The sequence below is a fragment of the Pleurodeles waltl genome, chromosome 4_1 (genome assembly GCF_031143425.1).
Source record: "Pleurodeles waltl isolate 20211129_DDA chromosome 4_1, aPleWal1.hap1.20221129, whole genome shotgun sequence".
Classification (NCBI taxonomy): domain Eukaryota; kingdom Metazoa; phylum Chordata; class Amphibia; order Caudata; family Salamandridae; genus Pleurodeles; species Pleurodeles waltl.
Window position 1 is genome coordinate 352,014,428 of NC_090442.1, and position 24,452 is coordinate 352,038,879.

A 24,452-nucleotide genomic window follows, 5' to 3' on the forward strand; every position below is an offset into this window, starting at 1 on the left:
TGCTTACCTCTTGAGTGACACAGGGATTCCCCCCTGAGCTTTATTGTTTCCCTTTGGGTTTGGCTGGGCAAATGGTGGCTGGTGGCTTCTGGGACTCCGTGCTGGGCTGCAGTGGTTGGGACACTTCAGGAACTATGCACAGTACTATGTATTTGCCATACCGGGGTCTTGCCGAGGGAAGCATCGGCAGAGTCGGCACAGGACGGGACTCCCAGGGCAAGCTAACAGTCGAAAGAGAGGAGATGGAGAAGAGGCTCATTGTGGTCGGAGATTACAGGCAGTACTGCTAGCTAATGGAGGATGATGGGTGGCTGTCTGATGATGAGCTGGGCCCAGGTACCTCCACTGGTCTAGGTCATGAATATGTTAATTGTATACCCCACAGGAAGCAGGGGAGGAATAAAACTGGACCCTCACAGGGTAGTGTTGACAGATACACTTTACGGCCCTGCAATGCCCAGTGGGTAGGTGGAAAGGACAATGTGTGACCCGATCAGATAAAAGTAAAGGTGCCTGTAGGACTAGTCAAATCTTGGCCCAGGATCTTTGGATCTTTTAAGTTAAAGTCCCTCACTCCGAGAAATCATCTGCAAAAATAGTGGCAGTGCCCCCCCCCCCCCCCCCCCCAAAATGAGAAGCAGGCCTCTCTGGTTAGGAAATCTCAGAGAATTGCACCTTCATTGAAAACTTATTTTAACATACGGTCTGATTTAAGTGGGGTCTCTGGTGAGGGTAATTTGAAGAAGAAGGAAATGATTGAGTGCAGGAGCGAGTCCAGACACACGGAAGCTTGGAGTACTGATGATGATTTGCTTTTTCTTGACGACCTCTGTGTTATCAACGCATATTACATTTGCATGCTTGGCAGTGGACGAGATTGATCCAGTGGAAAGGGGGTTCCTAATGGAAAAGAGCAGTACTCAGCACGAGATTCCAGTGGTGGAGGATGCAGGTATACGTAATGGCAGACCTGGATTGGGGCATGACGCTTGACCAATTAACTCAAGAGATTAAAGATCATTTTACAATCTCTGAGGCAAATCAGAAATAGATTCAGACTTCCTGTTCTAGCTTATAAATTAAGATAGAGAACTTAACCTAGTGCACACAGGATTTGGAAGGTGGGCTTCAGGACCTTCAAACTGGTGCAAGAAAATTCCCGAGAGGTGAGGCATCTGAAGTTGAGCGAGAAGGCTCTGTCTGAGAGCCTGGAAAAAATTGAGTATTATGCTAGGAGGAATAATGTTAGAATCCTGGGGGTAAAACAAGGAATGTAAGAGGCAGATATTGAAACATTTGTAATTATTTACTGAAGAGTTCCTTTCCTTAGGATAGTCTGGTGGTCAGTCTTGAGGCAGAAATCCAGCGAGTGCACAGAGACACTCTTAAACAGCACCCTGGGTGGAAAAACCCATGAAAGATCTTGGTGAATTTTCTTTCATACTCTGTGAAAGAGAAAATATCGGGGCTAGCCCGGAAAGTGGGATCATTGCATGCACTGGGGGCAACCTTTAGGATTAGAGCGGACATCTCTAAAGAAACAGCTGGCAGACAGTGGGAGCTAGAAAACAGATTGTGGGATTTAAAGAAGTTAGGAGCCACAGCACAACTTAGGTTCCCAGCCATCTTTAAGGTGATGTGGCAGAATAAGAAGCGTAATTTTTCTGATCTAGCAGACGTAGATAATTTTATTGCTCAGATAAAGAGGGGTGGACAGCCAAGCAGAAATCAAAAGCAACGGGTCGGGTGGTGTCAGCTCTCCCTTAGGGTGGGGGATGAACAGACATTAGGAAATGCCTAGCAATTTAGATGGGAGGGTTCCCATGGGGGGCACTTGTGATGAGGAGCAGTGGGAGAAAAAATAAAACAAAATTATGTCCTCAATTTCAGTCAGGTGGTTAGTACACAGGGTAGCATACCAACTAGACATATAGACTATGAGGGAAAGGAGCACAGGAGGAATGGGACAGATGGGTTTAGGTGAGACAAGTCAGACGCAATCTTTGGGAATTCTTTGTTGGAAAGTAAACAGTTTTACAATATTTAAAAGAATGCAATGCTCAAGTAATTATGCTCCAAGAAATGCACCTTCTGAAACAGGAATGTAGGGATATTTTCTTGTAGCAGAGATGGGTGGTGAATATAGGAGTTATGGATCAAACACACTGTACTAAAGGGATTGCCCTGGTATTTAAGGTAAAGTCAGGGGTGAACCTAGTTCGATCTGAGGCAGATGAAGAAGGGCAATGGATGATTGCAGAAGTAAAGGTTCATCATTCCTTGTACACCTTAGTAAGTTATTACAGTCCAAATGTAGATTATATCACCCCTCTGTCACAGCTCTTTTCAAATCTTATTCATTTCAAAGCCCCTATCACCTTAGGAGGGGATTTTAATGTTTTATTATACAACACCCTAGATAGGTCCTCAGTGAGGATAAAAATTCGTTCCCCAAAGATGAGGGCTTATGGTGGACAATTTTGATTTGTGTGACGTTCTATGGAGAATAAAAGGGAATTGTAGGGAATATACTTTCCATAGTAAAAAGAACAGGTATTTCTCTAGGTTAGATTACTTCATTGTGGATAGAAAGGAGATGGAGAAAGTTATGGGATGAGAACATCTCCCAATTAATTTATCAGATAACGTGGCCCTGGTGTTAATTTTTTAACAGAAGGATGTATGGGAGGAAAGGAGGTGTACGTTTGATAGGAGGATGGTTTAACAGGCAGAGGTAGTTGCCCAGATATTACAACAAACTAAGGAGTTTTTTCTCCTGAAACTGGAAATCTGCTCCAAAGCATGTGGTATGGGATACATACAATGTTTGTTTAAGGTGGCTCTAAAAATTCGAGCAGCATATTGGGTAAGGAAGGAGAAATTGCAATTTTCTCAAATGGAAAGATAGCGATAATGGAAAATGTGTTAAAAACCAATATATTAAACAAAGCAGGAAGGGTGACGATGTTGGAGGATCTGGATGATTTCCAGCTATCGGTTAGGGTTAAGATGGAAGAAAGAGTGTTACAGAAATGGGAAGTTAGCAGATCTTGGGATATAATACATGGGGAATGCTGTGCGCAGCTGCTTGCCTAGAAATCAAGATTAGAAATGCACCAGACGAGCATTAGGAAGATTATGGTTGGTGATTCGGGGATGGTCACTGAAGATGGTAGCAAGATAATAGCCGCTTTTAAAAATTTGTTTCAGGAACTATATCGAGTGAATCTGGAGGCAGAAATGGAGACCGTGAAGAGTTGGCTTCGGAAGAAACATCTTCCCAAACTGTCTAGTGATTGGGAACAATGCCTGTGCCAGGAAATTACTGGCAGTAAGATTTTGGCAGTAATAAGGAAGGCAAAAAAAGGAAAAGCGGCGGGGCCCGATGGGATCCCTAGTGAGTTCTATTCCACGATCGCGGAGGCAATTGTCCCAGTTTGGGTCAAGTTATTTAGGGCCAGATGTAGCAAACAGTTTGCGAGTCGCAAACGGCGAAAATCGCCGTTTGCGAGTGGCAAACGTGTGTTTGCTATGCAGAAATGCATTTTGCGAGTCGGAACCGACTCGCAAAATGCATTTCCGACTTGCAAATAGGAAGGGGTGTTCCCTTCCTATTTGCGACTTGCAGTGGTATGCAATTCCATTTGCGACTGCGTATGCGGTCGCAAATGGAGTCGCAGTTTCCATCCACTTGAAGTGGATGGTAACCCACTCGCAAACTGGAAGGGGTCCCCATGGGACCCCTTTGTGAGTGGACCCAAAAATATTTTTTCAGAGCAGGCAGTGGTCCAAGGGACCACTGCCTGCCCTGAAAAAATCTGAAACTAAAGGTTTCGTTTTTTTTTCTAAGTGCAGCTCGTTTTCCTTTAAGGAAAACGGGCTACACTTGGAAAAAAAAAACTGCTTTATTTAAAAGCAGTCACGGACATGGAGGTCTGCTGTTACCAGCAGGCCTCCATCCCCGTGAGTGCCCATAGTCGCTATGGGGGCGCAAATTGCGACCCACCTCATTAATATTAATGAGGTGGGTCTTTGCAACCCCATAGCAACTCGCAGACAGTGTCTGAGACACCGTTCTGCATAGCAAATTGCGAGTTGCAATTTGAGAGTCGCTCGGACTCGCAAATTGCAAGTCGCAATTTGCCGTCTTCCTACATCTGGCCCTTAATGCCATTTTGTTGGAGGGTGATCCAATTCCGAGGTCATGGAATGAAGCTGTAATTTCATTAATATTGAAGCCAGGTAAGAATCCCCTACATTGTCAATTTTGCCCTCCAATTTCCCTCCTTAATTGCGTCTATAAAGTTTTCACAAGCATTTTAGCAGCGCGATTCGTGCCAGGGAGGAATATGAGAGATCTCAATCATACCCTGATTGGTTCCATTGATTTGGTCATAAACTTGTGTATACCACTAGCAGTCATGACGGTTGATGTCGCTAAGGCGTTCGACCATGTGATTTGGCGATACCTTATGGTGGTTTTAATCCATCTCTGATAAATGTGCTGGCAATTATCTATAATGCACCAACTGCAAAGGTTCTTGTGAATGGTAGTTTATCCTCAGCAGTAAAAATAGGAAGAGGAACAAGGCAAGGCTGCCCCCTCTCGCCTGTTCTTTTTTACCTCTATATTGAAACTTTTGCAGGGAGTTTAAGATTAAACAAGCAGATAATGACTTTTGTAGTAGGAAACTTCTCCAGGAAGATTGCGCTGTATGCTGACGATTCAATGGTGCATACCTCAATGTCAATACCACCCTTCCAAATCTTATCAGAGAAGCTATGGTTTTTGCGAAGCTTGCCAGGTATGAGATAAAGGAAGAAAAAAACGAAATAATGGTCTGGAATCTTGATAGCGGGGAACCAAGAAAGGTTGCCGAGATGAGATATTTGGGCATAAAAAAAAGCGACGACATAGAGAAAATGGCAGCTATAAATCTTGAGAAGGTAGATAGTGAGGTTGGAGTCATGTTAAAAAAGTGAGACAATCTTCCACTCAATATATATGGGCAGATCAATTTAGGGACATGTCTATTCTACCAAAAATCACCTTTCTGTACAATAATATCCTGTTAACTTTTGATTAAAAAAAAGTCTCTTAAAACTCCAAGGGAGGATAGCTTCTTTCATTTGGGACAAGCAAGGTTAAACGCTTATCCTGGAAAAAATTAAGAAAGAGGGTTGGCTTAAGGGGGTTGAGCCTCCCGGATCCTCAGCTCTATTGCTGGGCTTTCCAGTTGAAGAATAATAGGATGCTGTTATCACATCCGGATGAGTCCCTTTTGGGGTTTGTTTGGAGCAGTGCTTTTAGGTCTGTCCCAGGAAGGTTTCTCTTATAAATTTGGGGCACCAAAATTTTTTAAGAAAGTCAGACTGAAATATTTGCTGGCAGTAGCCACCACCTCGTATGAGATTAGGTCTCTCCTGGGCATTGTGTATTATAGTATGTTATCTCTCCAGAACTCACCTGGTACCCCGCAGTGTTTATTGGACAGGCTTGCTTTGGCTTTAAAACAAAGTGGTGTTACTAGATGGGGGCAGATGGTAAATGATGGGCAGAGGTTAACTTGGGAGTTTTGGAGCAATAAGACAGAGGATGCTGTATCCAAATTTAAGATCTATCAGGTGAATGTGTGGGTTAAGAACAAGGGGGATGTGGGCCCTGAACGAGGTCAAATAGAATTAGATCTCCAGACGCAGGGGGCCTTGAAGAAGGAAGTGGCCTGGAGGTATCAGCATCCTCTGGTGGTAGACGAGGATTCAATGAAACCACTATAGGTATGGCAAGTATCCTTTTATACTTTATATTCAGTGGTTATGCCTGCTGCACTAAGAAGAAACCATGTCTTCACCATTCACCCCCAGAAATTGGGAAAGATAAGAGGCAGTGTACCCTCTAAATGCAAGCGATGTGGTAGGAGTGAGGCAGACGATGTGCATATGTTTGTCTCTTGCCCGAAACTGGAGGAATTTTGGACAGCGGTGGGTAAGACCATCTCTCGCTCTTTGGGTGTCGTTATGGAGATAACCCCTCTTTTGATCTTATTTGGCATAGTACCTCAGGATACAGATTGCCTTTTCTCTAACTTGCATTACTGAGGCCTGGTTTTCTATTTGGTGTTGCTTGCAAGAAGAAAAATGTGTCAGTGCTCCTACTTAGCATGCATGGAAAAGATCAGTGCTTTTTTTAAGGAAGTAGAAATGTGAGAAGTAAAAGAGAGGTGGACGAATTTTGGAAACTCCTGAAGATCTGATATGTTTTCCATCCAATGATTATTTGCCTTTGACTCAGGCTGGGAAGCTTATCCCATCCCATGGCCCAGCGCAGTAGTTACAGGCTCGACCATGAGCATACGAGTTGGCGGTAATCTAGATGGTGCTCAATGGTGACATTGAGGACGAAAAAAAAAAGAAACTAAAATGGCCCACATCAAAATTAATCTCATTAATTGAAATTAATAAGAAGCTATGTGAGATAAATGTGGCATATGTTTTGATGAGTAAAGCACATATTGAAATGAACATAAGCCATGTTTAAATGAATTTAACTCCTGTTTAAATGAAAATGCCATGCATTGAAGTTCTGCTTTTAAATTAATACTGTATTAGATACTGAAATTAATATCACATATTCTGAAAGTATATGATATGAACAAAAATGAATTAATTAAAATGAATATGACAAATATTTAACCAAATATAAAAAGGAAGCATCCTTTACAACACATCCATTACCACACAAGGGTTTACCATGCAGGTAAGTATCACACAGATAGGTGTTTCTACCTTTACCACAAAGTAGTTTGCTTTGCAGGTAAGTATTTTCTTAAATAACATAACGTTTTAGGTGCAGTTATAGGTAAAAGGAGGTAAGGGTGATTTTAGGGTTTGAAAGTGAGTGAAGGTGAAGGGAGACAAGGGTAATTTTAGGACTTGAAGCACAGCACAGATGTACAGTGTAGTGGTGTAGACTGACCTGGCTTACAGTGAAGTAGAGTAGAATACCATACAGTGGAGTGGTGTGGATTTGAGTGGCATACAGTGGAACAGCATAGAGTGGAGTAATGCAGAGTGTAGTACCAATTAGTGGAGTGGCATACAGTGGAACAGAGTACAGTGGAGTGGCATACAGCAAAATAGTATGGAGTGAAGTGGCGTACAGTGGAGTGGCGTATGTAATAGTGTATAGTGAAGTAGTGTATAGTGTACGGTGGAGTTGGTTAGAGTGGAATAGTGTATTTGCTTAGAATAGAGTTACCAACAGTGTAAAGTGGAGTGGTGCAGAGTGGGTTGGCATTGAGTGGAATAGCGTATGGTGGGGTGGCATAAAATGGAATGGCATAGGGTGGAAAAGTGTACACTGGGGTGGCATGCAGTGGAATATCATAAAGTGGAGTGGTATCTAATGGAGTGGTATGCAATGGCATAGAATGGATTGACATGTGCATGTAGTTTAAATATAGCAGGAATGTACATTATGGCGTGCAGAGTAATGCAAAACAGCCAATTGTGCTGCTTTGCATTCTTCCAGATTTAGCAAGCAATGCAGGGCCATGCATAGTGGCCTTGGATTGCTTTGTGCATCTGACTTAAGTACTGTGTTTCCCATGTAACTCCATGTGTGACACAAGGATAATTCAATACAATACTATGGATAGGCCTTAATTATATATTGTATCCTGGTATACCACTATAACAAGGCAGTAGATGATTGGCTAATGGCTATCTTTACAAAATTAAAAGGCAGCCATATTGTTTTAATACAGTTTGGCTGTGTTCTAGTAAGGGTTCCTAGATATAGGTTACTATTAGGTTTTATTGTTGTTCACTACCTATTACCACTTTATCAAAGTGGTAATAGCTAGTGAAGTTTTTAAATATATTTTTAACATATTTTTTAAAGAAGTTTAGGCAGTATCATGCTAGTACCTAGCAAGCATGCTTTTGAAAAAAGTTTTTAAAAAAATGTAAGTAGCACAGACATTTCCAGGTGTTACTACAGTACTACATTGAGGTTTTTTTTTAACTTAAATATGTTCAGAATTGTAAGTACACTGTGGTACACAATATTGGTGAAATATAGTGTATTATGGTGTTTTTTCAAATATTTGGGAAGGAGGTGGGGTGGGGGTTAAGGAGAGAGGTGTGATGAATGAGGGGTGATGAGTGGGTCATGAGGAAAATGGAAATTGGAGATAGGGATGAGTGATAAGTAATGAAGAACAGAGGAATGAGTAATTAGACTGTCCTGAAACAGACAGGTAAGTGTACATTTTAAGTACATCATAATTTATCAATTTCACTCATCACACAAAGCAAAAAGAAAAGGTGAAAAACAAGAGACATAGAATCAGCGATTATGGGTAAGAGGTGAGGAAGAATTAAGGGAATGCAAGGGAAAAGGAATGAGTGATGGGGTGCAAGAGATAAGGAGTGACTACTGAGGGCTAAAGGATTGGAGGGGAGACATGGCAGATGGATTATGAGAAATGGAAGTGGCAGATGAGGCCAGAGGAGTGAGAAGTGATGTATGACAGATAAAGTTTGAGGGAAGAAAGGTGAAGAATGAGGGGTGATGACTGAGGGGTGAGAAGTGAACGAGGATGTCTTAAAAAGGATTAGGTACTGCATGTTTGAAGGATGACAAGTGAGGAATGATGGATGAGGATTGAGAGAGGAGAAGTAAAGAATGAGGGATGAAGTGTGAGAGCTGAGGACTGACGGTTCATTAGTGATGCTTCAGTGGGGGAAAAGTGAAGCATGATGTGAAAGAAATATCAGATGAATACAGATAACTTTGGCATGAGGGAGGAATAAGGCTATCCTAAAATGGTCAGGATAGTGGACATTTTAGGAAATTATAATTTATCCACTGTTACTGTTGAAAGAAGAATGAATGAGCAGTAAAAGATCAGGGCTGTAGAGCAAAACAGCAGGGGTCAAGCATGTGAACTGAGGTATGAAGAGTAAGAGAAGTGGGTGTGCTAGTGAGGAAATAGGAGAGAATAATAAGGGCAGAGGATTGAGTCATGAGGACTCAGCGAGAAGGAGAAGGTGATTGAGAGATGAGATAAAAGAAGAGAAGTGCAAGTTGTGGAGTGAGACTGGAGGAAAGAGTGATTAAAAGTGAGGGATGAGAGTTAACAATTGAGAAATTAAGGATGAGGAGCTAGATACCAGGATGGAGGATTGAGGAGTGATGGATAACAGGGAATGATGGTTGATAAAAAAAAGTATGAAGCGAAGAAAGATGAGTGAGGGCAAAAGGGTATGAATGCAGAAAGAGAACTGAGGCATGAGATGTAAGTGATAAACATGTTCTAAAACTGACAATGTGGTATACATTTTAAGACATCACCATTTGTCCATTTCATTGAGGTATGAGGAAAGAAGGGGAGGTGAGGAATGAAGTGTGATAAGTAAGCAACGAAGAGTGAGTGGAAGAGCGGGAAATAACGAGATAGAATAAGGGATCTGAAAGGACAACTGCGGGTTGAGGGCTTAGGGATGAAACATTACAACATAGGTCGTGTGATGCAGAGTGATCACTGTGAAGGGATGAGAGGTGAGAAATGACTTAGGTATGGGGAATGGAGGAAGGCTGATTGATAATGATGGATGAGGATTGAGGGTAGAGAATGGAGGGGTGAGAAAAATAATAAGAACCAGAATAAGGGTATTTAGGGCTTCATTTATATTTTGCCAATCTCGCTGCCCTCCCCTGGGGCCACAGAGTTATTACTTTTTTTTGTGTAGTTATTTGCCAAATGCCAAATTTTTAAATGTCTACCGGCCTGGTGGGCATTTCAAGCGCTGATAGGAACCACTATTCCCTCTCTGCCAACTTTTAAACTGGACCCTAAACATGATAAAATCAAAGTAAAGAATGAGGAGTGAAGAAGAAGGGAATGGCTGAGGAATGAGAAGTCAGTAAAGGGATTGGATGAGTAATGAGAGAGGACTGATGAGCGAGTATTAAGGAATGAGAGGAGATGTATGAGGATTGAAGGATATGGAAAAATGAGGGATGAGGGCTGATGAATAAGAACTAAGACAAGACATAAGTTAACTATAAAAGTAATGAATGAGGGGAAAGGATGAGAATTCAGGAGTAAGTAATCAGGTGCAAGAGCTGAGGACTGATGAGTGAGGTATAAAGAATGAAGTAAGAAGAATAAGGAGAAAATGAGGAGTAAAGGATGGAATATAAGAAATTAAAAATGACGAGTGGATGCTGTGGAGTGCGGAATACAAAATGAGAGATTCAAAATGAGGGCTCTGACGAGGTATGGATATTGTGTAGTTAGGAAGTGATTAATGGATGTTAAATGAGGACTTTAGGAGTGAGGGATGGATGAGTACATGACTAGGGGTAATAAATGACAAGTGAGGAATGAGGAGAGGGGGACAAGAGCTGGTTAGTAAGGCAAAAGGAATAAGAGATGAAGTTGAGGAGTGAGAGATGGGAAATGAGGAGCAAAGAATGATGACTAAAACCTGATGAAGGAGGAAATTAGGTTGAATAGTAAGGAACAACAAATCAGAGATGCGGAATAAGACATCAAGCGTGGCTAGATCCAAGATGGCGAACCCTGCAACACTCTGAAATTGGTGCCAGAACTGGATGAGGTTCACTGGTGACTGTGATGTGGTGACTGTGGTGTCAGTGGGTGCGACCTGCCCTGCCCCATCTTCTGGATGCGATTCCATATAAAAAGCTGGGCTGGCCCACTTTGTTACCTCTGTAGTAATGTCAGGCAGTGGCCCGTACACCAGGCACTGAGGAGGATATATAAGCAGGCCCATGGTGAGTGCCCTGGGGGTTGGAGAGGGTCCTGCTCAAGCTTCCTGGTATTGGGGGATAAGCTGGGAGAGCGAGGCTCTCCTTGAAGGTACCACTGGTAGCACAGTCTTGTGGAGCTCCCAGCTGTCTTGGGTCAGGATGAGGTTGCTCTCATCCAGACCTGTTGCTGATGCTCTGCAGCCCATATACCCCTGTGAAGTCAGAGTTACCCCGTGCTATGTACAGGCAATCTACAGCACATCTTGGCCACACTGGTAATGTCTGACCCGGGACGGGCTCCTGCATGACATTTGCCCCCCTGACTTCACTGCAAATTGATTGGCTGCAGTGCCACACTTGTGGAACAAACCTCAGGGGGAGCCTGCTGGACCTCCAATGCTGAGAGCAAAAGTTGAAATGGACCCCAGTGTATTCATTGTGTAACATTCTGCCAGGTGTCCAGTCCCTCACCCTGGCGATGTGGGGGGTGAGATGGAGAGGAGTGGACTATGTTGAGAATGGTGAGATCTGCAATATATATACTGTAGGTTGTGCTGTCTCTGCTAATAGCTAAGCCTCCCAAAAAGGGACAACATACCCCAATGATCATACATTGTCATCCTACTGGGAAGGGGTCAGGAGCCAACTGCCTACACCCTTGTATGTATGATGGGAAAGGGTGACACTAAGCAAGCTAAATTGCACTGTGAAGATAAGAAGACAGCATAGCTCACTCCTCAGAACATGCATTATCCTCTCAAGGAGCAGCCGCAGAAATGGATGACAACGACATTACATTGGAGCCAGTGCATATCCAGTAAGGCCTGTCTTCTATAGACAACAAGATTGAAATGCTTTACTCGACAGTGGACAAGCTAACCACTGCTCTCAGCAAGCACACTTGACTTCTCAAAGCGATGTACCTTTTGTACAGAAACTCATCACAAAATCAAAGGCTGTCTGTGTCTTCATATGGGTCTCCTGTCCCAGACGAGGGTTTGAGTGACATAGATTGAGCTAACCAATATTTACCCTGCAAGCTTAAAAGTTTAAAGTATTTTCTCTACATGAAATACTCTAAAACCTTTGATTGAGGCAGCCACTTGACGATTGCACCTGATTTCCTCTGGTCTTGTTTGCCGAGAACTACTGTATAGATATTGAGATGAAAGCTTGCCAGCTAGAACTGAGGCTTGAGGGATGGGTGGAGTCCCCCTGTAGGCTATGCAGTGTGCTTGTCATAACATCTTGTTCCTGGGATGTTAGTAGACCACAGCTTCTTCTCTTCTTCCTTTCCTACCCCTAAGGCTCAATCAACTAAGTGGGAGCTCATAAGTGGTGTTTTGTTGGACAGATGAACGAATACAGTAATAAAAAATGGTTATTGGTATACCCTGGATATTTACCCCTAGGCAGGATTGTAGAGAAGCCACAATGAAAGCTGAATGACCCATATGGGCAGAATGTTTTGTCTGAAACATGTTAGCAGTATAGGATGTTAAAACCATTGGATTTTCATGATTGTTTTCATGGTACAGGTACCCAGTACGTAAATGCAGATACTTCCCCATGAAATCTGATAGTGTTTCTCTATGCTGATGACATTACAATGTACCTATCCAACCCAAAGCAAAACATCAGTCCAGTCACCGAGAGTCCACCTTACCTAAAGCACTATTGGGTATTGCAATCAATTGGAATAAATGTACAATTCTCCTATTAACACAGGCAAAGCAGTCTTGAGAATTAGAATTTCCCCTGCTTTGGAACACAAACTTCATCAAATATTTGGTTGTGTGGATCAACCAAGATGATCATGTATAACTATTGGACAGCTGTAACACATGTCAAAGAGCAGGTTCACCATTGGCTGTAACTCCCGCTTTGGTTGTGAGGCCTAAATGTCTTTATTAAGATGATTATCTCACCCAAACTACTTTACCTACTTAACAATGTTCCTATGCTAGTGAATCAACAGTTTAAAAAAAAAATCTAAATCAAATATGATCACCCTGGCCTGGGCAGGTAAACAAACTCAGGTTTGGTGGGAGTTGGAAAATGGATTATTGATAAGGGCCGGGAAGTACCTACACTTAGCAATAGGCCACTAACCTCCACTTAGGCCCAGTTAAGTCTCAATAAATTAAACCCAGCACAACCCTTGGTAGCTTGGCAACGAGTGACAAAGCTTTATTTAGGAGACAAATGTGTAAAGCATTTAAAAATCACAAAACAGTGAATAAGTAAAACACAAAACAGAATAAAAATCCAACACCAATGTATAAAAATAGATTGTATTTGTATCTTTAAAATGACACCAAAGCTATTAAAATCGGATAAGGGGAACTAGAGATATGACTTTTTAAGAACTAATGCTTTTTAGCGCTTTGAAATGAATGGCGCCAATCTGGTCATCTGGTCGCACCTCGACCAGGGCAAAGTCAAAATTTAAGGCCAACTGCGGGAGAGCTCGGTCAACAGTTTACCTTCAGACTTAGTCGTTTTCTTGAAGATTTTCTTCAGCGGGACCCAGTCTCCAAGCCAATCCGACCTCCTGGAACTCTTCCTCGGATACGCGTCGTGGGAGCCCTCGGAGATTTTTACCTTCGAAAATAGAATTAGTTGGGTTTTTTTTAGATGAAAATCCTTTGACCGGGGCAAACCTGAATCTTGATCCGACGTCCCTGGAGCCCTCTTCGGATACACTGCCTGGGAGGTCCCGGTCAACTTTCTACGTTCGGACATAGTCACTTTTTTGGAGATTTTTTTCACCTGGACAAACCTGCAAGTCAGGCCGGGTCGCGGTTGAGGCAAGCCGGGTCTCTTTATGACGCTTATTTCCAAAAGTTCTCCAAACTTCTAGATCTTCTTCCAGGTGTTCTTTGAAGGCTCTTTTGGCGTCCACAGCTCACCCCAAGGTTCCAGAAGCTCTGCGATGCTCCTTGAGGGCATGGACTACAACTCCTAGAATGCACCTGGCGCAAACTCCAAAACGGCCACTGGAGAGTGGTCAGCGGGTCAGTTTCCTCAGGAGTTGGTGCAGGGGACTCTAGTTAGCAATGTTTCACCTGTAGCAAACAGGGAGTCCCTCTTTTAACTAGTTGAAGCCAGGCAAAGTCCTTCTTGTGGTGAAGCCCAAGTGTGCAGCTGGTGCAGTCCTCCAGAGTGCAGTGTCCAGGTGCAGGTCAGGGGTCCAGCAGGACAGACCTTTTTCTTCTGCAGTTCTTCCTTGTTGGAATCTGGTAGGGATCTGAGGTGTGGGTGCAGGTCTGCCAGTTTTATCCTTGCTCCTGGGTGAAAAACAGGGGGGTCCTGGTTCTCCAATCAGGTGTAGGGTCCTTCCCCCTATGATGACCACTTCCTGGGAAGTGTGACAAAAATCAGTCCTAGGGAGCAACATTCCTCAAAAACCCATCATGGCTGAAAGTGATTTTTGGAGGTTCTCCTTCCCTCTCCTAAACTAATCAGGGGGGGGGCTAATTGTCTGGGTTTGCATGATGTAAGGGAGGTGTTGGGTTGCTCCAAATGTCCTTCCCTGCCTTTGAAGTCCAGTTTGGCAGCCCTCCCCCTTCCTACTTCTCCATCTGCTGAGGGAAGATCTCCACCCCTAGGTACATCTCTTTGAGTTGAGCCCAGACTACTTCACACCTCATCAAGGCAGCCTGGCCAGGCTGCCAGAGGCTGGCCATTTAGAGCAAAGCACTACAGGGCTGAAGTTGTCAACTTTTAGGTAAAGTTTAAAACTCTTTACCTGAACAAGTTATATTAAATCCAACAATTGTAAGTTGTGGGATTTATTATAACTATTAATTGGATACCAAACCTGAGGTAGCTGTCAGTTAAGGGGACTTTATTAATTAAAATAAAGTCTCCCCATTCTAGCATATGGAGGCCATTCGCTACAATGAGGGAAAAACAAATCTGGCTGTGTTACCTCACCAGGGCTTATGAAACTATTTTTATAAGGTCCCTGCTTATAGTTACATGGCACCCAACCCTAATGGGTGACTTGTATGTAGAAATAAGGTAGTTTAAGACTTTGGAAGTACTTTTAATTCCAAAGTTGAATTTGCATGTAACTTTAACTTAAAAACAGCAAGCAAGGCAGGCCTGCCTTTCAAATGACACTGGGCACCTCAGCAGTGCACCTATGGGTGCACCACCTATGCTGGGGTCCCTAACCCTACATGCCGTATCATATACTATGGACTTATAGGTAGGTTGACTTAGCCAATTATCATTAGCCTAATTTGCATACTCATTTTATACAGAGCACAGGCCCTAGGACTGGTTAGCAGTACCCAGGGCACCATCAGAGTCAGGAAAACACCAGCAAAAAGTAAAAAATGGGGTAAAAAGTCAGGGGGCCTCTGCAATCATCCCTGCTTTCTCACAATGGGAGACATTGACTTTACCTTAAGAACAGGGTGGACTGGCAGCACCTCACTTTGAGCTTAGTTACTGTTGTCCTCAAGCACACTTTGCACAGTACTGCATCTGGACATTCTTCCTACATGGCACACACAGCAATTGAACATGTCATAGCACACCCCAATCCATTCGGGGCTCAAATGGGCAGTTCCCGCACTGCAGCCAAGTAGAGACAGTCTGCATGCACACAGTTGGCATGTGAGGAGATCCGTAGGTGGCTGGGTTGTCCAATACTGTATTCCCTAGAACAATCCTTGCACCATTTCCCTTTAAAACAGCTGACTAAAGATAAAGTTGTCAAGCAAAGGTTGACTAAATGGGGAATCCACTCACTGAGTGAGCTACTCCCTACCAGATAATTTTTGGGTTGTCCAACACTTGCAAACACAGCTGATTTTTCCCCGATGGACACATTCACATACGTTTGCCTTGGGGCATTGTGCAGGGAGCACTACCCTATGTTCCTTAAGGGGCTGCTGAAGTCAAGACATTAACCATGTTCTTAAATAAACAGTCAGAGAGATAACTGGTAACCAAGCTTAACTTTTGATAAATACAATTTTCTATTCATTTTAAATTCATATCAAATGTATGTCAAGGAAGCTCATATTCACATTAGTACATGTCATATTCATTTCAACATGTTATATTCCTTTCAATCAATGTTACATTTGTTTCAACAGAGGCCATAATCATATTACCACATCATATGAACTTTAGCATACATTATATCCATTTTAACCTATGTCATAGCCATTTCAATATGTATCATTAATTTCAATGCATGCCATATTCATTTTGACGAATGCCATGAATTTCAGTTTTGGTTATATTAATTTTAAGGCATGTTGAAATTCCTTTCAATGGGGCTCATATTAATTTCATCAGAAATCATATTAATTTTAAATCATTTCATATTCAGTTCTGTACATGTACATCTCATATTTATTCCAATCTTGATAATGTTCATTTCAATGCAATTCTTAGTCATTGCAACATTGGTAATGGTAATTTCAAGGTATGTGATATTATTCTCAGTGTACAATATATTCTTTTCAGAATATAATATATTCACTGTTGTAAATGATATTCAATTCAATCTGTCATAAGTATTTCAACTGTCATATTCCTCTTGATATAGGTCAGTCATTTCAAGAAATGTCTCATTGTTCTTGATGCATTTCCATGCTTGTTATATTGTTTACAGTGAGGGTCATATTAATTTCAGTAGAATTGATATATACTTTAGTATATCTCTTATTCAATTCAGAGTGCATGTTATTCATATTATTCACTAAGTAGCATAATCACTCTGCCATGTTTCATATTTGAATTGGCAAACGTCAGATTCATTCTGCCAGGTACATATCTATTTTGACACACATTACATTCATTCTTATATGAGCCATATTCATTTTTCAGCAAACGATGCATTTCAGGAGGCGTCCTATATGGGGATTTGTAGTTTTGACGTGAACGGCTTCCTGTGGTGTGAGCCCTTCATTAAGGGTACCAATTTTTGTTAATTTTATGAACTGGTTACTTTGTGATCTTTAGTTGTTATGCAGCCTCTCACCAGTAGCATGCTAATTGCGGCCTTCTTTTTTATAGCTACAAAGACTTTTCTGTGTCCTGTTCATTATCCTATGCTGGAAAGAAGCTATGTCAAGTAAAGAACTGCCAAAAAAGACCGGCTAAAAGGTCACTATTTTTCGCAGTGACATGGGATGAGAGGTGAGTCTATACGTAATATTAATGGTGATTGGCAATAAGGCTTTTGATACCTAGGAAAATATCCTAACAATTTGTTTGCCAAATGTTATGCACCCTGAAGAGTCACAGAACATCTGATATGATGGCAGGGGATTACATTTTTCCCCAGAAGAAGTAAAACAAAATCAAGTACTTACCGGAGTCTGTCTCGTGTGCAGGGAAGACGCCGAAGACCCTGAAGATGCAGAATTAGCATCCACTCCACTATTTCCAGAAAACCACAAAGCCTTAAGTCAATCAATCAATCAATCAGCATTTGTAAAGAGCTAATCACCCATGAGGGTTAACAGGTGCTTGCTAAAAGCACGGCTACGGTGCAGGAGTCAGTAAGGGTATTAGGGTAGCAACGTTTTTTTATGTTTTATAGTGGGTAGGGACAGTTGGGTGGCAAGGATCTTTTTAGAGTGGGGATAGGGTATTTGGGTACAAACGCATTGTTAGTGTTTAGGATGGGTAATGGTGTTAGTGTGACAAGGGCATTTTTAGGTGTTAGGGTGGGTAGGGATTGGGGTCGATAAGGTTAAATATATATATATATTTATATATAAGAAAGAAGTGATTTAAACAGATGATCTCATTAAAGAACAAAAATATATTTCTACTACAACGTTTCAGCTTCCGCCTTCCTCAGGTAGTACAAGATGGTTTGCTCAGTGGCTGCATATCTGACACTGGTGGATTTTCAAAAAGCATCATGCAGCCACTGAGCAAACCATCTTGTACTACCTGAGGAAGGCGGAAGCTGAAACGTTGTAGTAGAAATATATTTTTGTTCTTTAATGAGATCATCTGTTTTGAGTCACTTCTTTCTTGGATATTACATTTTCTTGTGGCTCTTTGTATCCTTTGGGATCCAGATTTTTGCCCTGGCTGGCTGTTGTTTTCTTGTGATTCTGCATCTTCCAGTATATATTTATTTTTATATATATATATATATATATATATATATATATATATACACACACACAAGCATATTTATATATGTTCTATATATAGAAGTTGCAGGTAAGTAAAAAAGCATATGTATATATGCTTTTTTATTTACCCTTTTTTTTACCTGCAGAATACTTATACTTTAGTTGTAAAGGCATGTGTGGTAAAGGGATATGCAAAATAATGGACGCATTGTAAAGGCATGCATGGTAATGACATGAATGGTTCCATCACACAACCACATAAAACAACAATGGGCACATTTAGTAATGAGCTAACTCTTTGAAGTTTAGCATGTTTTACTGCTGGTAGGTATTACTACACAAATCTATCAGTCAAGTAAAAGAACAAAAATCTGGGCAGGGCTGTACTACTGTCTTGTGTACTTATTTTCCAGCCAAAATGCATTTTTTTCATCATACAATAAGAGTGTCAGTTGATGCCACCTTGTTGAATCTCATCTTTTGTGTAATGTGCTTTGAGGCCCCCTCCCTCCTTCCCCAGCTTATAGTAGTCTTCTGAGCCAATATCATCTGGTTACAGCAACCATTGGGGCTCAAACCAGACTGTACACACTTGCTCAGGGCCAAGCCTCCTGGCCACTTTCAGGGCACCTGTGTTTCTTGCAGGACTCTGGAGTATTCTATCCCAGGACACCTCTTTCTAAAGCTACATCATAGAAATCCATGAGGGCTCCCTTCTTTTATGTTCCCCAGCAGTTACTCCATCTACTGTTCCCCAGAGTGATCACAAAAGCTATTGCCATTTACTCTGGACTTAGTCCACTAGTGCACACAAAGAAGAAGAGTCTTTCCCTTCTAACCGGTCCATTTTTTTTCTCTTGGATTCACTCTTCTCAAGGTTTCTGCCTCCCTGCTGTGGAGCAGAGGATTTCTAGTATTTTCCCATTTCCTGGACACACCCCCTTAACAATATTCTGGTATTTTTCTAGATACCAAAATCAATGACTTTCTAAAATGCCTCTTCAGTTGCCTTGGCTCTGCCCACCCAGAACAGTTTTTCCCCTCAAGACTTCAAAGGGAATTACTGGTGACAGAATTCTGTCTGCCCACCCTTTGCCCCTGTAAAAAGATTTGTCCAGGCTTGCCTAAGAGTGGCACGTATTGTTGTGTAGCTATTTAGCCATGTTTTTAGACAAATTGTTTTAGAAACTAGGCCTGCCGTTTGTATGCCGTTTGTAGGCACTTTAGCCCACTTACAGTTTATTCAGCTCAATTTTTTTTTCTAGCATAGGCCACATTTGTGGTGCTGCTTTATTTTCTTTATCTAGTTGTTCTTTCGCCAAGGAAAGCATTGCGTTTCTAGCAGGACACTCTTTTCACTTTGTGCTTTCCTCAAGGCTGCAGCCAGATAGAGTTGCCGGCAAAGTGGTATGCTGTGTCTCCAACATTCACCGAAACATACACACCCTGACATGGGGACATTATCTGATAGAAACTTCTAGTTGCAGATTCCTTACCTTAGAATTTCCCCCCAGGTGTGAGATTGGATCCGTAGATTTTTTCTTCGCGCAATACCCTTGCTCGTCAGTAGATGGTGCTGGTCAACTCCGCGGGCGTTGTTGGCTTCGTAGTTGCCGTGTCGACGTCAGGAGTAGTACGTAGACGCGCCCTCAGCGCAGTGATGTCAGTTTTAAAGTAGTACCACGGTTCCTCTGTTTTTTCTGCAGAAATACTCCTCAAGAACTACTTTTACAACCACAAAGTCAACTCATGGTTGTACGAAATTGGGTTATTAGCAGAGAGGGTGAGGGCTGTAATTGAATATCAAACACAATCCTTGTCATGGTGAAGCACTGAAGTTATCAAAAAAACCTGGGCTTAATCCTCTGGTAAGCTTGGCACAAAACAAGTCCTGCTTAAATTAGAGGCAACGTGTAAAGTATTTGAGCATCACTCGAACAGTAATTAAATGAAAATGCAACACAAGAAAAACCCCAGACCAATTTAGATAGTTATTTTTTATAAATAAACAGACATCAAAGGAATTTTTTAAGATTTCAGGTGAAAATAGTCCCAAAAAACACAAGGTGCCATCTGGTTGCCCTGGATAGGGCCAAAAACACAAGTTTCGGCCAAGTTGAGGAGGCTGATGTCGGTGCGCGGAGCAGGTTGCCGCTTGAGCTTCACGCTGGCGATTGATATGGGTCGCTGTTGGTGCAGAGAGCAGGTCATCACAGGAGCTTTGCGTTGCCAGGAGATACAGCGGTTGCTGGTGTCATTGACTGTTGTCGCAGATGTGAAGAACAGGTCGTCACTGAGCATTGGAGGTCATCGCAGGCAGTCATTTCTTGGTGTGAAGAGTATACTTCTCGGTTGCAAGGAGTGCAGACTTCTGAATTTTAATCTGGAGTTCAGGAGGAGTACACTATGATGCCAACCAAAGGTCAGGACCTGGGATTAACCTCTCAAAGATGAGGACTCACTCCAGCAATTCAACCAGTGGAAGAAGCTGTTTTTGTCTGTTCCTAAACTGAAGTTATCACTTAAGTGTAATAAACTAACACATTGTTAGTCTATGTGAGAGATAGCCTTACAACAGCTTTTCACTGCCAGGACATGGAAAACTGAAGTATAAATGTCTTAATTTTTTATTCACATGCACCTTAAGGGGCCTACCTTAATGGTGACTTATCAGTATTAAGATGGAAGTTTCAGGCCTGAGACATGTTTTATTGTGCTACTTTGGTGGGTGATGTAATGGGTGCTCTGGCCCACTAGTACCCCTAAATTTACAGACACAGTACATGCAATACAATTTACTAGTGACTTACAAGTAAAGTAGACATGCCGATTAACTATAGGCCAATTATACCATGTTTAAGGAAAAGAGCACAATCACCAGTGGTTACCAGTGGTAACGTGCACAGAGTCTTAAAGCTAAGGAAAACAAATATAATAAAAGCAAGTGAGTGAAGTCAAAAGGCCTAGGGGACTACCATTCCAAGGGTGTCAGGCCTAACAACAGAAAGCGCTCTGTAATAACTACTGAACATGCAGTATTTCATAATACGGCATAAAAATGCTGGGTGGTTTACTGCAGTGATGCCTTCCTCTGAAGCTATTGGGATGGTTTTTAGTGAGCAATTAAGAGTAGCACATAGGCAACATCTAGCAGCAGTGTACAACATTCATACACTATTCACAATGGTTACTTTCTGAAATACTGTTACTTGATTGATTGCCTCAAACATTTTGCTACAGGTTACTCAGAGCCCATATGACCTGAAGGCAATATAGAGTATAGTACAGTTTGTTTGGTGCTGTTTTTTGTTGCAGTTATATATAGCCATCTTGTCCTGAGGAAATACAGCACTTCACACTGGGCCCATATTGTTTACACAAGTCAGATTTTTTGTTTTTTCTTCAGGCAGAGGTAGATTAAGTGAGATGCTCAGAATCACAAGATGTTGAGCCAATGCTGTGTCTCGAACCTTGATCCCAAGTGCAAAAGTTTGCTATTGTTACAATTAAGCCAATCAATCAATCAGTCACGTAATTTATAAAGCGCGCTACTCACCCGTTAGGGTCTCAAGACGGTGGGTGGGGGGGGCTACTGGTCGAATAGCCATGTTTTGAGGCGTTTCCTGAAAACCAGGAGGTCCTGGGTCTGGTGTAGGTTGAGCGGTAGGGAGTTCCAGGTCTTGGCGGCGAGGTGAGAGAAGGATTTTCCTCCGGCAGTGGTGCAGCGAATGCGGTGGACAGAGGTGAGTGCGAGGCTGGCGGATGGGAGTGTGGAAGGTGAGTCTGTCGTTGAGGTAGGCCGGGCCTGTGTTGTGGAGGGCTTTGTGTGTGTGAGTAGTTTGAAGGTAATCCTCTTCGATACGGGTAGCCAGTGTAGGTCTCTGAAGTGGGCAGAGATGTGGTTGCGACGTGGGACGTCAAAGATGAGTCGGGCGGAGGCGTTTTGGCAACATGTTCTCATGTCCACATGTCCTCCGGCTGCAATATTGGCATTCAAACTTGTGCTCTGTAATGATAAAGAAAAGAAGCAAACATGATCTTTAATGCCCTACCATACATCTGCCATAAGAGGTTCATTTGACTGATCTTTATCATGCCAAATTACCAGTTATCTGCAATCCTTGAGCATGTATTAATAAATACAAACGTCTGTCCTCACATACACAGAAATGCACCCATCAGGAAAGGAGCAACACTACACAGCGACCCCAAGCCACTGATCCAGGCACATAACTTGTCCCTATCCTCGTCCTTCAATACTATCTCTTTCCAAGCCGTCTCTTGCTTTACTAAGCTGCGAAGGTTGTTTATCAGACACTGCTATGCCCTCTTTCCAATAAGTGCTTCCGCTATAGAACTATACATTTAAGAAATAAGTTTAGTGAATACACAGCCCAAATTCGGACTGTCTAACGATATTTTGACACTGGGACACTGCAAAGCTAAAGTAAGCCAACATAATAACCAGGTCTAGAAATAAATCTTCGTAAACAGAAACAACATAGAGCAAATTTAAGACGGTCTAACACATGGTTTTTTTTTCCAGAATCAACTTTCCTGTACACGTACAAAGCCTTCCCCTTGAAACTATGCTGAATATAAAGCTTTATGGGACTGGAATTAACATAGAGACTGCGCACATCCTAGGATGGACATGTCAGCCTCTTTATCCAAAAGAGTAGGTAATATTGTTTTAATTGTGTGGAAATGTGTTGTACGATTAAAGCTTTAACTGCAAGTCCTATAGAATTTCTAGTTTCACTTATAGTCTTGTTATTATTTGTAGCATGACAGGAAGTGAATGGAGTCACTAAGCCTAAAACTCCCACGGTGCCTCCCTGTGACACACTGTGAAAAAGTGCAATCACATGATGGGCTGGCAATCATTGCAGTGAAGGAGATTCCTGCTCTGGTGTGAGCGCGCTGCCAGTTGGGCTTCAATTAAAAACTCCCAAGGTCATGAGCAGTGGCACCAGATGAGCTACTTATTGTTGTGGGGGAAAGTAGCTGTGACTTTTAAGGCAGAGCGGCAGAGGATCGTAAGCCCCTCTTCCCCCACCCCGGGAAGGCCACGAGCCAGTCTCCCTATGATTGGAAACTCTGGTATAAAAAAAACACAAAGCTGTGGCAACTGCCTGCATTGTGATGAATGGCATTGGCTGGACACGTATGAAACATTGGACACCCAGGCACTGAATGTTTGTCTGATTTACAATAGCCTTGTTCATAAATAGTCAGGGATGGCAAGCAGTAGTATCTCTCGCCGTTCTGAGAGCACCGAATGCAGATGTAATGGCCCTAGGGCATAAGTCCTAAAAAAAAAAAAAAGAAGTGGCGGGACTAACCAAGTTAGGCAGTATGCAAGTGACATCGCGAACTGGTGCATCACACGTGGCTTTGCAGGATGTGACATCACAGGAAGTGGCATCACAAGAAGTGATATGGATCTCAAGACCTCATGCATATGTTAAGCAGGTCTATCATGACTACACTTGAGAGCTTTACGAGATGTAACAAATTAAATTTGTGTTGCGATTGTGCCAAAAGAAGAAATGAAACCCAACGCAAAATTTGGACCTCAACTTATACATTTTTGTCAAACTCTGCCACAAAGAAATTGGCAAAAAAGAGAAATGAGGCACTAATTCTGTTCTACTCAGTTGTTTGCAAATTCTGCATTTGAAAATCTTATAGGGTTAAGCCACCTGCTGTAGAGATCTTTCTGTGCCCCAAAAAGTCTCAAAGAATAATAGTAATGGAAAGATAACTCTGGAGGTTAACACACTTGCTGGAGAGCTGTCTGTTTTATCTATTCCCAGTTTTTAATCAAAAGAGCATAGAGGGTTAATATGTTTCTAGCAACACGCATCATATAATATGCAGATTACTGATTTTTTATTTATGTAGCTAGGTAAGTTAACGCTTTTAACACCCAGATCCTTATGTTACTTGCAGTTTATAAATTGTGATCCTTCTAATAAAGCACAGTGAGCTAAGAAGGACTTGTGACCCTGTAACCCTGTTTTATGTAATACAACTTGTATTTTGATTTAGGCACTCATGATTTACTGTCAATGTGTAATGTGTACATGTGATGTAAAGTTCTCTGACACCTTACACCCAGATGAGTAGCACTATAAAAGAAATAAGTAGTGTTATTTGAGTGATTTGTGTAAATACTGTGATAAACCAGCACAGCTGACTTTTTTATAATGCCTAATCATGCCTCTCTGAAGTACATTTTGAAGTAATAACAAGCTGTGTGCCTTTGTTTCCCCTCCATTCTGCTTGAATTTAAGTGTGAGGCTCCAGATAGCTCCCAGCCAGGATACTGGAATAAAGGAGGCCTAATGACCCCTTAGCTTCAGCCTTTGTTATGTGCCCAGCTAAAATCTGAGAAGCCCCCTCCTTGCCTGCAGGTTGCTGCTCGGAATGAAAGCAGACAACATGCAGGCGCTGCTGAAGGTGTCCCGTTGTCTTAAAATGACACAGTGAAGAGTTCAGTTTAATTCTGTGGGGGCCAACGTTTTGGCAGGGCAGACGGTGTC

General features: G+C 42.2%; 1 protein-coding gene across 2 annotated transcripts in view; it reads left to right on the top strand.

The window, feature by feature from the left end:
- Nucleotides 1-24,452, top strand: part of PIK3C2G (phosphatidylinositol-4-phosphate 3-kinase catalytic subunit type 2 gamma) — a 2,001,768-nt gene that overhangs the window by 903,886 nt on the left and 1,073,430 nt on the right. For both annotated transcript variants that reach the window (XM_069228485.1, XM_069228486.1), the window contains exons 12-13: nt 16,826-16,948; nt 22,451-22,582. In XM_069228485.1, the coding sequence (XP_069084586.1) occupies nt 16,826-16,948; nt 22,451-22,582 (255 nt within the window). The remainder of the gene's footprint in view (nt 1-16,825; nt 16,949-22,450; nt 22,583-24,452) is intronic.